The sequence below is a fragment of the Peromyscus californicus genome, unplaced genomic scaffold (genome assembly GCF_007827085.1).
Source record: "Peromyscus californicus insignis strain IS unplaced genomic scaffold, ASM782708v3 Scaffold_1__1_contigs__length_55948999, whole genome shotgun sequence".
Lineage (NCBI taxonomy): Eukaryota > Metazoa > Chordata > Mammalia > Rodentia > Cricetidae > Peromyscus > Peromyscus californicus.
This window is the reverse complement of record NW_026294492.1, coordinates 39,223,809-39,239,361: the sequence shown is the minus strand read 5'-3', so window position 1 is coordinate 39,239,361 and position 15,553 is coordinate 39,223,809. Positions and strand designations below refer to the sequence as shown.

Here is a 15,553-nt window from a genome sequence, read left to right as displayed (position 1 = left end):
CAAAAGTGAAAGCTGAATTATAAATACGATCGAGGGGTAATCACCTCACGGCATAGCTGCTAATGATACCCTGGTCTAAGACTTGCTCTGACAGGCACGAAGACCGTCAGAGGTAAACACACAGCGCGAGATTGCTCCAAAGATGCTCCACCCCCCACTGTCACCACAGCGCTTGCTGCCAAGAGATGGGACAGTTCTTAAATAAGCCAACATATGTGGGGGTCACTAAACTCAGTCCTTCGAAACCCTTTAGACAAGTCTCAAGGGAAAGAGACGTGGTCTACACTTCCTGCACGTCAACAGAACCAGTTAGAACCCAGCTCACCCATTCCTTTACTGAGAGTGTTCAGGCAGCCCTTCGGAAGCTCCGCCCCTGGGGTTGGGGTTCAGTCCCAGAAACGGGCCTGGAACACGCACACACAGCCCAGAGGAGTTTCCAATGGGGCTGAGATAGCATAGCTCATCCGGCTGGATTCAGTCTAATCCCGCAGAAGAATTTCATCATCTGGGACAGGAGCTCACAGAGTCTCCATCATGTATGCGTCGCTGCAGAGCCTGCCTGGCTTCAGAGTGACTCGGGAAACCATACCTTTTACCTTTTCTTCTTTTAAAAAGCTTTTTGAAATAGGGCTGGGATTGTAGCTCAGTCACAAAGTTCTTGAACAGCATGTCTGGGAGTCTGGCTTCAATCTAACACCACAAAAAGATTTGGAGAGGAGGGGGAGGAGGAATCGCAAAATAAACTACAAGTTTGCTTTGGTTCATTTTTTAAGATTTTGCTTTGATTCTTAAATGCCATGAAGAGGACTAGCTGCTTCCAGAGACTTCTTTACATACCCACATGCCTGGGATTGCTATTTGAAATATAAAACAACTGGTACAGCCCAGGCACCAACCTCTGCGGACAGATACTGACCGTGAACCTTCGATTTGGCATCCTGGCACACAACGGATGATACCAGCCCCTCATGCTTCATTGCCTCCCGAAACTTACCCTGGGACTGTTCATATGTCTTCAAATGCTAACCCCCTTAAACTCCCTCAATCCCATCATGGCAGGCCTCTATTTCCCTTCTCCCTTTCCTTTCTCCTTCAGATATTCCCTTCCCGAACACCAGGAAGGAGGCAGACATGGTAGGCGCCATCGCGGAGGGATGCCATTAGAGACCAGGTAACCACAGAAGCTTGTACAGGGCCGGTGAAGAGGGAACTCAGGCGCTGGAGTTTATCTCGCCACTCCCAGCAATGAGGAGGATAGGAAACAGATGGCGTTGTTTCACCAAGAGTGTGCTGAAAGAGGGGACCCTTCAGACCCCTGTTCCAGTGGGAAGAGAAAAAATGTAGAAAAAGAAACGTTTACCCCCATCTTTAGTTTTTATGCGTAATCATAAACTTAGCTCTGCAATCCACCTGAAGAGGAATCAGTAAAATCTGAAGGAGAGCTGCAATGAGAGCATATTGACGATCATGGGCTTTCCTGAGCACATGGATGGAATGCTCTCCTGAGCTGTAGACGAGAGGGTCTGGTGGTCCAGGTGCATGCCGGTCAGAACGCTCAGCACTGTCCATCGTCGGCAACGGTGAGCTCCTTGTCACACTTGCTGTTCTGGGACCCAGGGTGCTCCATGGCTTCCATAATGCTCGTACCTTCTTCTGCCCTCCCCAAAGACCACATGCTTGCCACCCAACCACTCAGCCTCAGCAGTTCACACTGAAAACTGGGAACTGTTCATGTCTGTCCCATCACTTGCCGTGGACAAGATACTAGGAACTGTACACTCAGGATGAAGTTCTCATCCTCAAAATTCGCCCCATAGATGGACTTAACCACTGGTGGGTGCCATTATGGCATGTGAAGTCACACCCCTGGCACATGAATCCTGGATAATTAGGTAAGTAGGGGAACCCTTGTAACCAAATCCTTTCTCCCAATTGCCTGGAGCAGCAACATTGCCTGCTCTCTGGGAAATTGTCTATAAACAGCTCAAAGGACATATGGCCTTAGGGGCTCATTGACAGTGAAATCTAAAAACACAGTGAGGTTGACCATGGCTGCCAGCAAGCAGCGACAGGGGGCAGCAGAATCTTCACCAGCCACCAGAGGAAATCGTGCATTGCCCAGAAGCCGTAGCTCTTGCCACACATGATACCTGCTTTATTTGGCTTGACATCACACAATATTCATTAGAACGTTACAAGAGAATGATGCCACTGATGATCTCAAGCCTTTGGTTTCACAAAGTTTTACACCTAACACTGTTAATGAAGCTGAGAACTCGAGACTAGATAGGTCACAGGCCCTAGGGGAAAACCTACAACTGTTATCCTGATAAATGAACATAGCAATAAAAGACTCGTGATGATACATCACTGTACCCGTAGATCAGTGCACCCCTCAACCCTCATCAGAGACGCTTCCTCTTGCAGTAGATGGCCATTAACACAGAGACTCACACCTGGGTGATGTGCAGAGAGTAAGAGACTTTGAAGCACTCATCCCTGCATGGGATGTCCCTACCAAACCTCTCACATCGAGGCTCAGGGATCTTGGTGAGAGAAGTGGAAGGATCATAAGAGCCAGAGGTAATAGACAATTTTAAGGAAACCATTTTCTAGACAGAGCAGGGCAGATGCATGTATTAACTCACAGATACCACAACAGCCTCACGCCAAACAAAAGCCCAGCATAGAAGAGGGGAAGTGGACATAAAATTCCCACCCCTGATCAAGAGACTATTCATAAATTATAGCCCCTGGGAGAAGAAAAATCTCCTTTCTTCAATTAAGAGACACTGAGTATATCAGCCACACTCCGGTGCAGGCTCCATGCTCAGGAGAAGTTGGCCATGTACAGTGGCTCCTTTATTTGTTTGTTTGTTTGTTTGTTTTTTATTTTTGTTTTAAAGAGAGAGAATGAAAATTAACTTGGGTGGATATGGAGTGAGCAGGACATGGGAGGTGTTGGGGGATGGGAAAGAATATGATTAAAAAAAATATGAAGTTCCCAAAAAATAAATAGACAATAAAAATAAAATTTAAAAGGCACATGCTTCATCATAGGAAGGGGTACTTGAGAGAAGAGACAAACACATAGTGCTTTATTTGGTTAAAATATAAACTAGTCCATTCTAGATCCTTCCATCCTTGAGCTCCGTCATCCTGAGAGTGCAGTTATGTCTTCCCTCCTTGTATCAAGGTTGCTACAGCAGGTCCATATGCCAGTCAGGATCCTTGTATAAATCTCTTTTCAAAAGGGAAAAAAAATCTCTCTAGTGACCCTCAGGGAGCGTGATTTCCTACACAGTATCCAAGATTGATACCCTGGCTGCAAAGGATATGTCAAAATAAGCCCCTGCACTAGATAGACTCTGTCATGGCAGGAAGGCTCTCCAGCCAGGAAGGTGGAAGCAGGATGTGGATTAGGGTAATGGATGGATCCTCATCCTCCAACCTGGATCATCTGAAATCCTCTCTCATGAGGTGAAGCCAGTGAGGTTCAAGGTCAAGGCACAGAAGCCTCACACCTCTCGTGTCCTTATGTCCTGCTGTCCTCTCCAGCTCCACTGTCCTGTGTTAGTTTGTCCCATCCCCCCAGGAACAACCCTAGAATATAATCACTTGAGGCAGATATTGCCCAAAAAACTTCCTGTGTGAGACAAGGGAAAGATAGAAATGGAAAACAAAGTAATGGAATACAACAAGCTGTTAAAAAATTTTAAATAAAGACTAGGAGAGGAAGAGGCGAGGCCTGAGGAGTGGAGAGAGAGAATGACCGGGCAAATCAAAGAAGGGGCGGTGTGGAAGGAAGCCAGCTCTTAGTTCTGTCCCTCCGCCCCGGTACTTCTTCATCTCATGCTTAAGAAAACCCTGTCAACTTGCCGCAGGGTGGCCAGGATTGAAAGAGCTCAGCCCCACTCCACAGAAAGGCACAAGGGCCGTGATGCCCCAGGTTCCCCTCTCATTCCATAGAGTGGGTCCTCCAGGAGGACAGGGTGGGTAATGGGGAAATACTGCTGAAGGTCTTCAAAGCCTCCTCATCTCAGATACTGCAGAGCCTGATCAGTCCTGTTCACAGCCCAAGATCTTAGCCACGTTCTCTATTCCCCCCACAACAGCAGGGGCCACAGGCCAAGCATTCTGTTCTCCAGCAAATGGGCCTCATGATGCACTGATCCCGAAGTCTGTGAGAGTATTCCTCTATTCCCTCTTGCTTCCTCTTCTTGTTTTATTTACAGCACAGAATCCACTGAATCTTGAAACATTTCTCACAAACACACACACAAAGAATATCATTAAAGATCATCTTATTTTTAGTGATATTCGCTACATAATAAGATGCAAAGAACATTTCCAGCTTGGCACTTGGAAAGCTTTCAGGCAGTCTTCCCCCCACGTATCATTAGCTGGGGTCATTCAAACCACCAGGTATTAATGTGTTGCATAAAAATGTTGTTTGGCCAAGGAAGGTTTGCCATTGTTTCCCAAGCAGTAGGGGCTTCTCATCTCCCGAGAATGGACCTACCAGGCAGCTTTGCTTCTTTTATTAAAATTTGGAAGCTGATTTCTGTGGGCCTCTCTAGCACTTTGCTTCTTCCTATTCTCATGTGGTCTTCATTTACCATGGTCTCCTATTCCTTGTTCTCCCTCTCTGTTCTTGATCCAGCTAGGATCTTCCGCTCCCCCAAGCTCTCTTTCCCTTGACCCTCGCCCTTCATTACCCCCACTCATGTCCAAGCTGTTCATGTAGATCTCATCCATTTCTCCGTCATTGGGCGATCCCCGTGTCCTGGGGTCCTGTTTTCCAGGTAACCTCCCTGGTGATGTGAGTATCAGTCCAGTCATCCTTGTTCCACATCTAGTATCCTCCTATGAGTGAGTACATACCATGTTTGTCTTTCTGAGTCTGGGTTACCTCACTCAGGATGATTTTTTCTAGATCTATCCATTTGCCTGCAAACCTCATGATGTCATTGTTTTTCTCTGCTGAGTAGTATTCCATTGTGTATATGTACCACATTTTATTTATCCATTCTTCAGTTGAAGGCATCTATGTTGTTTCCAGGTTCTGGCTATTACAAACAATGCTGATATGAACATAGCTGAGCAAGTGCCCTTGTGGTATGATTGAGCATTCCTTGGGTATATGCCTAAGAGTGGTATAGCTGGATCTTGGGGGAGATTGATTCCCAATTTTCTAAGAAAGCACTATATTGACTTCCAAAGTGGTTGTACAAGAGAGGCCCACAGAAATCCACAAAGATACCCCCACAATAGACTGCTGGCAATGGTCGAGAGACAGCCCAAACTGACCTACTCTGGTGATAGGATGGCCAAACACCCTAATTGTCGTGCTAGAAACCCCATCCAATGACTGAGGGAACCGGATGCACAGATCCATGGCTAGGCACCAGGTGGAGCTCTGGGAGTCCAATTAGCGAGAAAGAGGAGGGTTTATATGAGCGAGAATTGTTGAGACCAAGGTTGGATAAAGCACAGGGACAAATAGCCAAATGAATGGAAACACATGAACTATGAACCAATGGCTGAGGGGCCCCCAACTGGATCAGGCCCTCTGAATGGGTGAGACAGTTGATTGACTTGATCTGTTTGGGAGGCATCCAGGCAGTGGGACCGGGTCCTGTGCTCATTGCATGAGTTGGCTGTTTGAAACCTGGGGCTTATGCAGGGTCGCTTGGCTCGGCCTGGGAGGAGGGGACTGGACCTGCCTGGACTGAGTCTACCAGGTTGATCTCAATCCTCAAGGGAGGCTTTGCCCTGGCGGAGGTGGGAATGGGGGGTGGACCGGGGGGAAGGGGAGGGGGCAGGAGGGGGGAGAACAAGGGAATCCGTGGCTGATATGTAGAACTAAATTATATTGTAAAATAAAATTAAATTAAATTTTTAAAAAAAAGAAAACAAAAAAAAATTTGGAAGCTGAGAGAAGGCCAAGGCCAAGGGCAGGGAGGGTTCCTAGGAAGACTTTGGGTACCCCCCAAAATCCTTGCTTTGTGCATTTGCCAAGTCAGGAGGCATTGTATCCCTGGGATTGGATGAGTCATTACCTTCTGGCCTTGCAGCTCAGGCCGGAGGAGGGACTTGAGCAGTGTGAAGATTGTGCCCAGCAGCATGCACTGCACAGCCCAGATTCCCTTTCTGCTATGTGCAGTCGTGGAAGAAAAGCTATGGAGACCAAGGAATTATTTATCCAAAAACTTCATTCAAAAATGAGAAAATGAAGAGAAAGAGGCTTGTCAAATTCAGCTGTATTCCAGCTACAGCCCTTTCCTCAGAATTCCCTCCTTAAACCAAGGAACTTTGCAGCATGAACACCCACAGGCACACACAAGTGCATTCCACACTTAAGAAGAGCCAGCTTCGGAGTGGAGAGATGGCCCAGCCTCAGCTCACTTGATGCTCATGCAGAAGACCTGGGTTCTGTTCTAGCACTGAATTTACAACTGTCCTTAACTAAAGTTCCAGGGAGTCTAGTCTGGTCTCTTCAGGCATAGCATATGCACACACTACACCTTCACACATGCAGGCAAAACACTCATGCACATAAAATAAAAATAATAAGTATTTTTTTAAAAGAACAAAAACCAACTTCTCTGAACTGAGGGAATTGGCCTTTCAAGCTAACTATTCATGGTGATTAAGTATCAAGGGTGATTTTAAAACAGCTGTAAGAATTCACAGTCCTCCCCTTCCATTTGTGAAGATTTACTGGTTTTGTTTACTGAAAAGTCAGGTGCCCTGACCTTGGAGAGAGCTACAAGGAGGTATACAGTGCCCATTTCTATCTCCTTAGTTACATGTGCCTTTAAGTCTCCTTGAGGCAACTGCAAACCCTCTACATTCAAAATAGATTTAGGCCATCCCTTCTACACAGAAAAGGTGCAAGTAACATATAAAGGCATACTTATTAGAATAACACCTGACTTCTCAATGGCAACTCTAAAAACCAGAAGGGCCTGGGAAGATGTGCTGCAGACTCTAAGAGACCAGAGACGCCAGCCCAGACTACTATACCCAGCAAAACTTTCAGTCACAATAGATGGAGAAAGATGTTCCATGATAAAATCAAATTTAAAAATGGAATGACGTGAACTGAAGTTCTCAGAAAGAAAGCTATAACTCATTAAAAAGTCTACAAGCCTGATTGACTGAATTGAGCTTCTGTGATTAGGGAGAGATGGAATACCACAGACTCAGAGCCAAATTATCAGGCTATCTTAGCTACATAAATAGTCATTTATTGACCACGTCTGTGTGATGTAAAATCCTTGTGCCTATAAGGTAGATTCATTTGCAATGTACAAATAGGCCCCTAACTTCTACCAACAGAAAAGCTAAGAATGTCATCGGAGAGCATCTGAAGCCTGTAGCAGAGATTTCTCTGCTTTGCTGTATCCAACTATCTGATATTTTTAATAAGGTATCAGGATTTACAATGTTCTTTGCTCTTTAAAAACTCCATGAAACTGTTACCACATTGGAACACAGTATTTGGGGGAAACATAAATTTGTGTTCCTGGGCCATGGTAACAGAGACTACTAAGAATTACTAAGGTGACAGTGACCTTTGCCTCATCCATTGAAAAGCATAAGAGATGACTGAGCAAAAGAAGGGATGAGGAGAGAAATGAAAGAAAGGGGGAGAAGGTAAAGTGAAGAAAAAGTAATATGAAAGACACCATGAAGAGCAGCCTCCTGTTTAAGAAGTGGGAGCCCACAGTCCAGGACAGGGAAGCAGGTAGGCTAACTGCAAATCTTCTCTTTCTCCTCTCCTCCAAATCCAAGCCTCCAGACTTGCCCCAACTCTGTAACAGAATACCTGCTGCAGCCTCTCCCTACTCTTTCCTCCAACCTCCACAGGATCATACAGATGTTCTCTGCCAACCATCCTCCCCACTCATCCTGTGACCCCAGTCCCCAACTCCAGCAAGCCTTCCCTAGGAATCCTCCAGTAATCTGCCAGGGGGAAATGCAGGCCAGCAAAACAGGTAGGCTAGCTTCAGCTCTTCACTCTCCCTCTTCTCTTCCAAGATTTACCAACAGAGTACAAGATGTAGAAGAGAGAATCTCAGGCATTGAAGACAAGATAGAAGAAATGGACACCTCAGTCAAAGAAAATGGTAAATCTAAATACAGAAAAAATTCAGGCACAAAAGATCTAGGAAATCTGGGATACCAGAATAACCCCAAATCTAAGAGTAATAGAATAAAAAATGAAGAAGAAACCCAGGTCAAAGGCGTGGAAAGTATTTTCAGAGATGAAAATTTCTCTAGTCTAAAGAAGCACATAGAACATCAAATAAAATGGACCAAAAAAGAAAGTCCCCTTGGCACATAATAATCAAAACACTAAATGTACAGAACAAAGAAAGATATTAAAAGCTGTATAGAAATAAACCAAGTAACATATAAAGACAGAATTATTAGAATAACATCTGACTTCTTAATGGAGACTCTAAAAGCCAGAAGGTCCTGGAAAGATGTGCTGTAGACTCTAAGACACCAGAGATCCTCGCCCAGACTACTATACCCCGCAAAACTTTCAGTCACAATAGATGGAGAAAAACATCCCATGATAAAATCAAATTAAGCAGTATATATCTACAAAATCAGTCCTGTAGAAGATATTAGAAGGAAAACTCCCACCTAAAGAGGTTAACTATACCCATGAAAACACAAGTAATAAATAATTCCTGATCAGCAAACCAAAAGAAGAGAAATACACACACACACACACACACACACACACACACACACACACACACACACAGTGAAATAAAAGATATCAACAATCATTGGTCACTGATATGTCTCAACATCAATGGTTTCAATTCTCCCAATAAAAAGACAGGCTAACAGAATAAACATAAAAAACAGGATCCATCCTTCTGCTTCATCTAAGAAACACACCTCAACATCAAGGATAGATATCACCTCAGGATAAAAGGATGGAAAAAAGATATTCCAAGCAAATGGACCTAAAAGCAAACTGTTGTGGCTATTTTAATATCTGTCAAAATAAACTTCATATCAAAACATATCAGAACAGATGGAGAAGGACACAAACTCATCAAAGAGAAATATCTACCAAGAGGACATTACAATTCTTAACATCTATGCACCAAACACAAGGGCACTAAACTTGTCAAAGAAACACTACTGTAGCTTAAATCACATATTGACTCTCTCACACTGATAGTGAAAGTCTTTAATATCCTACTCTCACCAACAGACAGGGCATTCAAACAAACACTAAACACTAAACAGAAAAATTCTGTAGCTAACTGATGGTATAAACCAAATGGACCTAATAGACATTTACAGAATACTTCACCCAAACACAAAAGAATATACCTTCTTCTCAGCACTTCAACAAACTTTCTCCAAAATTGACCACATGCTTGAACACAAAGCTAGTCTCAACATATATAAGAAAATTGAAATAACACCCTGCATCCTATCTGTCCACATTGGATTAAAGCTGGATATCAAAAACAGAAAGCTTACAACTCTTGGAAATTGATCAACTTCTGTAGAGGCCCACAAAGTTTTCCTAGTGAGATCTGAGCTTGCTTTACCCAGCAGAGCTACATTAGAGGATTGCTTGACCATGTGCATGGTTTCTGGGTGACTGGAAGGGTCTACACTTGGCTGAGCTAGGGGAAGGTCTTTTGCTCTGCCTCTTGGCATTTCTATAAATAGCACTTTAGAAGAGGCAGAAGGGGCATATGGATAAGAATCCAGGCCCTCTCAAGGCTATCCTGTGTTTCTATCTGTCTATCTCCCCTCTATTTTTCTATCTAAATCTCTTATCCCTCACTCCTCAAGAGTACCCTGGGGTAAAATGTGGGAACTGATCTCCCAGCTGGCCTCCCACAGATGGCACCATGAACAAGGACCAGGGACTTGGCAGAAGGGTGTCAGGGGGCATTGTGAATATAAAGAGGCATGCCTCATAAGGAATTAAAAATAAAGGTGATGGTATTTTATTCTCAGGAGTGAAAGTTAGGTGGCAGAATGCCAAAGTTGAAAAGTGAGGCTGCAGCATATATTTCTCTCTATCTAGGTTTCTTTCTTTTTCTCTCTCTCTTAATTCCTATCTATAAAAATTAAGAAAAAATGTAAGATAGAATATAGGAAGATCGTGTAACAAGAAATTTAGAATAAGAGTAGAATTAGGAATGTTGGGTAAAAAGAAACTTAGGGTAAGATAGAATAAGATAAGCAACAAGACAGAGGAACTATGTCATTGATTTCCAACCATGGGACTATGAACACAAACTCCTGGAAGAATCGGAGTCATGAAAATATACTATGAAAGAAAATGGGCAGAAAAAGATTCCTGTGGAAGCTTTTGGCCTGTGGACAGCTTAGAGTCCTGAGTTACAGGGAAAGAATTTTCCCTGAGGTAGATATAAATGAAATAAAACTCTTCACTCTGCTGGCATCACCACTGTATGAAAACATCGTACCACCAGAATTAGTTTCCTATTGGCCATGAAGCCAAGAATAGGGAACAGAAGTCTTGGGGAAAATTTAGTAATCTTTCTCTCAAAAATTGAAAGCTTTCTTGGGAAAAATCTAGCAATCTTTCTCTAAAAAACTGCAAGTTTTTCAAGTCTTTCATTCTCAGATCTCTTTTCTTTCTGTAAGGGCAAAATTAGATTTATCTAAAAATAACATCTATCAGAATGAGAAAATCACCTGTAATTGCCCTAGAAAAAACAAAAAGCCTCTTGAAAACTTGGCAAATCCTCTTTGCTAGCCCTGTCTCTCCTTCAAGCCAGTATTAGAAAAACAGCAGCCAAAATCCTGCTGCTGCCAGAGCCTATGCCTGAGAAAGTGCGGGCAGGAAGCCGAGCAGGGACAGCATCCATCAAGGTGGAGCTGCAGCAGAGGAGGTGCGGGACCCAGGGAGGGGCTGCTGGTGTGGAAGCAGTTAGCAGAGAAACTGCGCCTCAGCTAAGGCATCAGGGACTCCACATCTTGGGGGAGGGGACAAGCAGGGACAAGAAGAGGATCTATCCAGGGGAAAATCTTACTGAAAAAGCTTTATTTTAAGTACTTTCATTTTCTTTCACTGACCCAGTAAGGTGGGAGACAAACGCCGATCCATAAGTGCACATGGGTGGGCACAGACCGCTCTGAGAAAAATGTCAGGTGAAGGAAATACAGCTGTCAATGTCAGTTCAGGAAGAACAGAAACCTCCCGTGGTGAAGAGAAGCTTGCTTGATCTTGATTTTCAGTATGAAAACACCTGTGCAAATGGAAACAGGAGTGCAGCAGACCCGAAAGGCAGTTTGGGAAATACAGTCCACAACATAACAGCATGATGCTATAGAGAAAGGCAGCTTGGGAAATGTAGTGCGTAAAAGCAACGCGGCATAGATAAGCAGGCCTGGAGAAAAGGCACATTTTCTTCAGGGACAAAAAACTTTCAAATGGCTTCGAGCGACAGCGACGCAAGATGGCAGCCACCACAGGCTCGGGAGTAAAAGTCCCTCGAAATTTCCGACTGTTGGAAGAGCTGGAAGAAGGCCAGAAAGGAGTAGGCGACGGCACAGTTAGCTGGGGTCTAGAGGACGACGAAGACATGACACTTACAAGATGGACAGGGATGATAATTGGGCCTCCAAGAACAATTTATGAAAACCGAATATACAGCCTTAAAATAGAATGTGGGCCTAAATACCCAGAAGCACCCCCATCAGTAAGATTTGTAACAAAAGTCAACATGAGCGGCGTGAGCAGTTCAAACGGAGTGGTGGATCCGCGGGCCACGGCAGTGCTGGCCAAGTGGCAGAATTCCCACAGCATCAGAGTCATCCTCCAGGAGCTACGACGCTTGATGATGTCAAAAGAGAACATGAAGCTGCCACAGCCGCCAGAGGGACAGTGTTACAGCAACTAGTCACCAAGGCCCCGGCCTCCCCCCCCAGTCCAACCTAAGTCTTCATTTCCCACAGTAGTGAATTTTCTAGATTCATCTTGTAGACCTCAAAGGACTGGAGAGAGAGCTCCACTGAGACTCCATCCTGGAACACTGCTCTGATACTAATTTCTTGTCCATTTGAAATACATAGGCTGTGCTGTGTAACATCCTCTGTTGAGTATAACCGCTGGCTGCCTAGTTGAACTTCTGGGAGCAAGAAGGTGTGTTGAAATCGGTTTCCTTTGGGAGCGGTGGGCACAGCTAACGCAACTGTGAACAGACACGTCACACAATCACCTGCTGCTGACACATGGCCTGGGTCTGCCTCTGCCCACCCCGCCCTCCTGCCACAGCTGTGTGGTGGCCCTTAGACTAGATGGGAAGAAGGCTTCAGGTAGCAGCTGTGGGACTACTGCTGGGCTTGGGGGTGCTTTGGCCGCACCCCTGCTTTCTTAAGTCTTAAGTGATGCCCCATCCAAGCCATCGTCCCCCCCACTCCTCCACTCCCACCCTTGGCCAAAGCTTAGATTGTAACCCTCCCCTCCCTCAGAAATTGGCCGTGGGTGAGGATTCAGGGCTTCCCGTCTCCCCACCTTTATCAAGGGGTGCTGCTCTCCCCTCCTCCTCAACTCCCTTGTTGCCTGTCACCACCCAACACTTGCTGTGGCCAGAAGCCATCAGATGAGGTGGGAAGAGCCTGGCCTCCTCACTTAGCTCTGGACCACACGTTCACTTGCTACCAGCCTGGGAAGGGGGTGCCGGGTCCTCAGCCCTGCTGCCACCATCAGCCGATGCACTTTGAGCTCAGGTCTCGAGGTGAACAGAGCAGTCATGGGGCCACAAACCTGCCAGCGCTCAGGGGCCTTGGTGGTGCCGCCTAGAGAAAGGCCATGTGGAGAGTCCGAGTGCACAGGGTTCTGAGTCGGTTCCTTTTCTCATGATCGCTTTGCTTTTACACACTGAAGAGGTTTGGACGGGGCTCCCTGGCCACCATCAGGTCTATGTGGAGCCTGACAGCTGAACAGAGCCCCTGACCCTGCGGACTCAGGTTTCAGTGTTGCTGCTCCTCAGACCCTCGCCAGGACCTGAAGGAGCTCTGTGTCACGAGGTTTTAGATCGGTGGGCCTGGCCTCCTGGCTCGTCGCCATGTTCCCCACTCTGTTCAGGACCACTAAATGTTGAAATGTGGATGCATACCGAAATAAAGGCAATTCGTTGTGTTGCAAGGGTTATTTTGGGTTTGGGTTTTTTTTTTTGGGGGGGGTAAACATATATGTGAATTCACCTGTTGAAGCGGCAACTATCAGATCTGAAAAGTGGCTGGTGTGGCCATTGTTCTTTCTGGGGCAAACTGTAGCTGTCCGGGCGAGGCATCCTGTAAGTCAAGTTTAACAGTGTTCCATAAGCAGCGTGTTGTCAGTCATTGCCTGATTTTACTGTAATAAACAAGTGTGCATTGATACAAAAAAAAAAAAAAAAAAAAAAAAAAAAAAAAAAAAAAAAAAACTTTCAAATGTTTCTTCCTGGTAGCATAGCAGAAAAATGCCCAAGGGAAATGCTGCCAGTATAACACCCCCCCCCCAAAAAAAAAAACCCTCAAAACACCATTTTTTCCACAATCTTTGTTAGCTTGCTTCCTGGGAATGTAAAACAGGTGAACAGCTTGCCTGCTAGGCGGGAATTATTTGCTATGAAAAAGCAAGATGGTAAATTGAACATAAAACAGGCATTCCTTATAATCCTCAAGGATAAGGCATAATGGAAAGAGCCCATGGAACTCTTAAGAAACAGCTTTAAAAAATTAAGAAGGGGGAAATTGTAACCTCAGAAGCTTGCTGGCTGCCTGAGTTTGGTATGATGTGTGTAACACAGAAATGTCAGCTCCAGTGACGCTCCTCCAGAAGAACTGGAGTAACTTTCAGAATGATATTAAAGCTGATCCTGAACTCCAAACTTTCAGAAATAAAGCAGTGTTGAGTTTAGTTGTAATTTTTACTATGGTAACTCATGATTTGCATACTCTCTGTCTTGTTGAAAGAAAATAAGTTAGTTGTGTTAAGAGATTCTTTCTAGATGTTTGCTAATAGTTTCCTCTTGAATGCAAGTTTAGTAAATAGTTCTTCTAAGAAGTCACGTCTAGATATGTGCTAAAGTCTGTAAAAATAGTCCTATAGAGTTTCCTTTCAAGTATGTTTGTAAAAAGTGTAAATGTTGAATGTAAGTCTAAAGGTTGAACGTGAGTCCATAAAAAGTGTAAACGTCAAATGTAAGTTTATATTAGAATTGTTTTTATTACTCCATCAATATCTGTCTAGTCCAGACAAATTAGATTACATTAATTTTTAAAGAATAAACCAAATCAATCACATCAGAAGCATCTTGAAGCTTTTATTACTCTTTTACCTTCAGATATTTGAATACTTTTTATAATAGCTTGAAATATAATTTTATGATCTCAGTGGCCACTGGAAAACTTAAGTGAAGGTGTCATAAATAGGGGAGCTTTTCTGTCTTCTTCCTAGAAGTTTCTACTCTTCCTGTTTCTGTTTAGAAAGGGGTAGGCTTCACACAAAGAGGTAGGTCTCTCACAATAGTGTTAGTTTATACAGAAATTCTACTGCTGTGGTAGGGACACATGTATAGATGAGTTACTTAAACAGCTAAAAGTGTTTTTTATAACTAGCATGGGTTTATGTTTACTTGAGTGGATACTTTGAAATGATTTGAAATGACTGTTTTCTCCTGGGAATCAAAATAGTCTCTTTAAAATTTTATTGAACATCTCTTAGGAGAGAGTTTTGATCCAGGAACAGGGCTTGTTGCAGCTAAGACTGCTGTAATCACCTTAGACCCATTCCAAAAAGGATATTCCATCTTTATTATCCTCTACTCCCTTACTGGGAGGTGTGGCAGCTATGGAGATCACTGTGGATGTGTGCAAGCACATTAGGGACCTGGGCCAGAGCTGAGTTAAGCTCTCTATCCCCTCTTGCCAGAGGCTGGTAGCCAACTTTCTTTTTGATAACTCCCTGAATGTGTGAATGTAAAATTAATCAAGAAGGATGACCTAATACAGGCACAGTCTCTTTGAGGGGCCTAGGGGGGCCTTTTTTATATCAAGAAGGGGAACTGTGGAGGCCCACAAAGGTTTCCTAGTGAGATCTGAGCTTGCTTTGCCCAGCATACATTAGAGGATTGCTTAACCATGTGCATGGTTTCTAGGTGATTGGAAGGGTCTACACTTGGCTGAGCTAGGGGGAGATCTTTTGTTCCATCCTTTGGCATTCCTATAAATAGCCCTTTAGAAGAGACAGGAGGGGCCAGTGGATAAAGATCCAGGCCCTCCCAAGGCTATCCTGGCTTTCTATCTGTTTCTCTCCCCTCTATCCTTCTATCTAAATCTCTTACCCTTCACCCCTCAAGAGTACCCTGGGGTAAAATGTGGGAGCCAGTCTCCCAGCTGGCCTCCCACAAACTTTCTACTGAATGAGAAATGAGACAAGACAGAAATTAAGAGTTAAATACTTTCTAGAATTAAATAAAAATGAGTACACAATGTACCCAAACTTACAGGACACAATGAAAGCATTTCTAACGGCCAAGTT

At 44.3% G+C, this 15,553-nt stretch overlaps 1 protein-coding gene across 1 annotated transcript; it reads left to right on the top strand.

Moving 5' to 3' along the window:
* Positions 1-11,465: 11,465 nt before the first annotated feature.
* Positions 11,466-13,180, top strand: LOC128115194 (ubiquitin-conjugating enzyme E2 variant 1). The gene has a single exon (XM_052745675.1). The coding sequence runs from the start codon at positions 11,484-11,486 to the stop codon at positions 11,925-11,927; it is 444 nt and encodes a 147-aa protein (XP_052601635.1). The 5' UTR covers positions 11,466-11,483; the 3' UTR covers positions 11,928-13,180.
* The last annotated feature ends 2,373 nt before the right edge of the window (positions 13,181-15,553 follow it).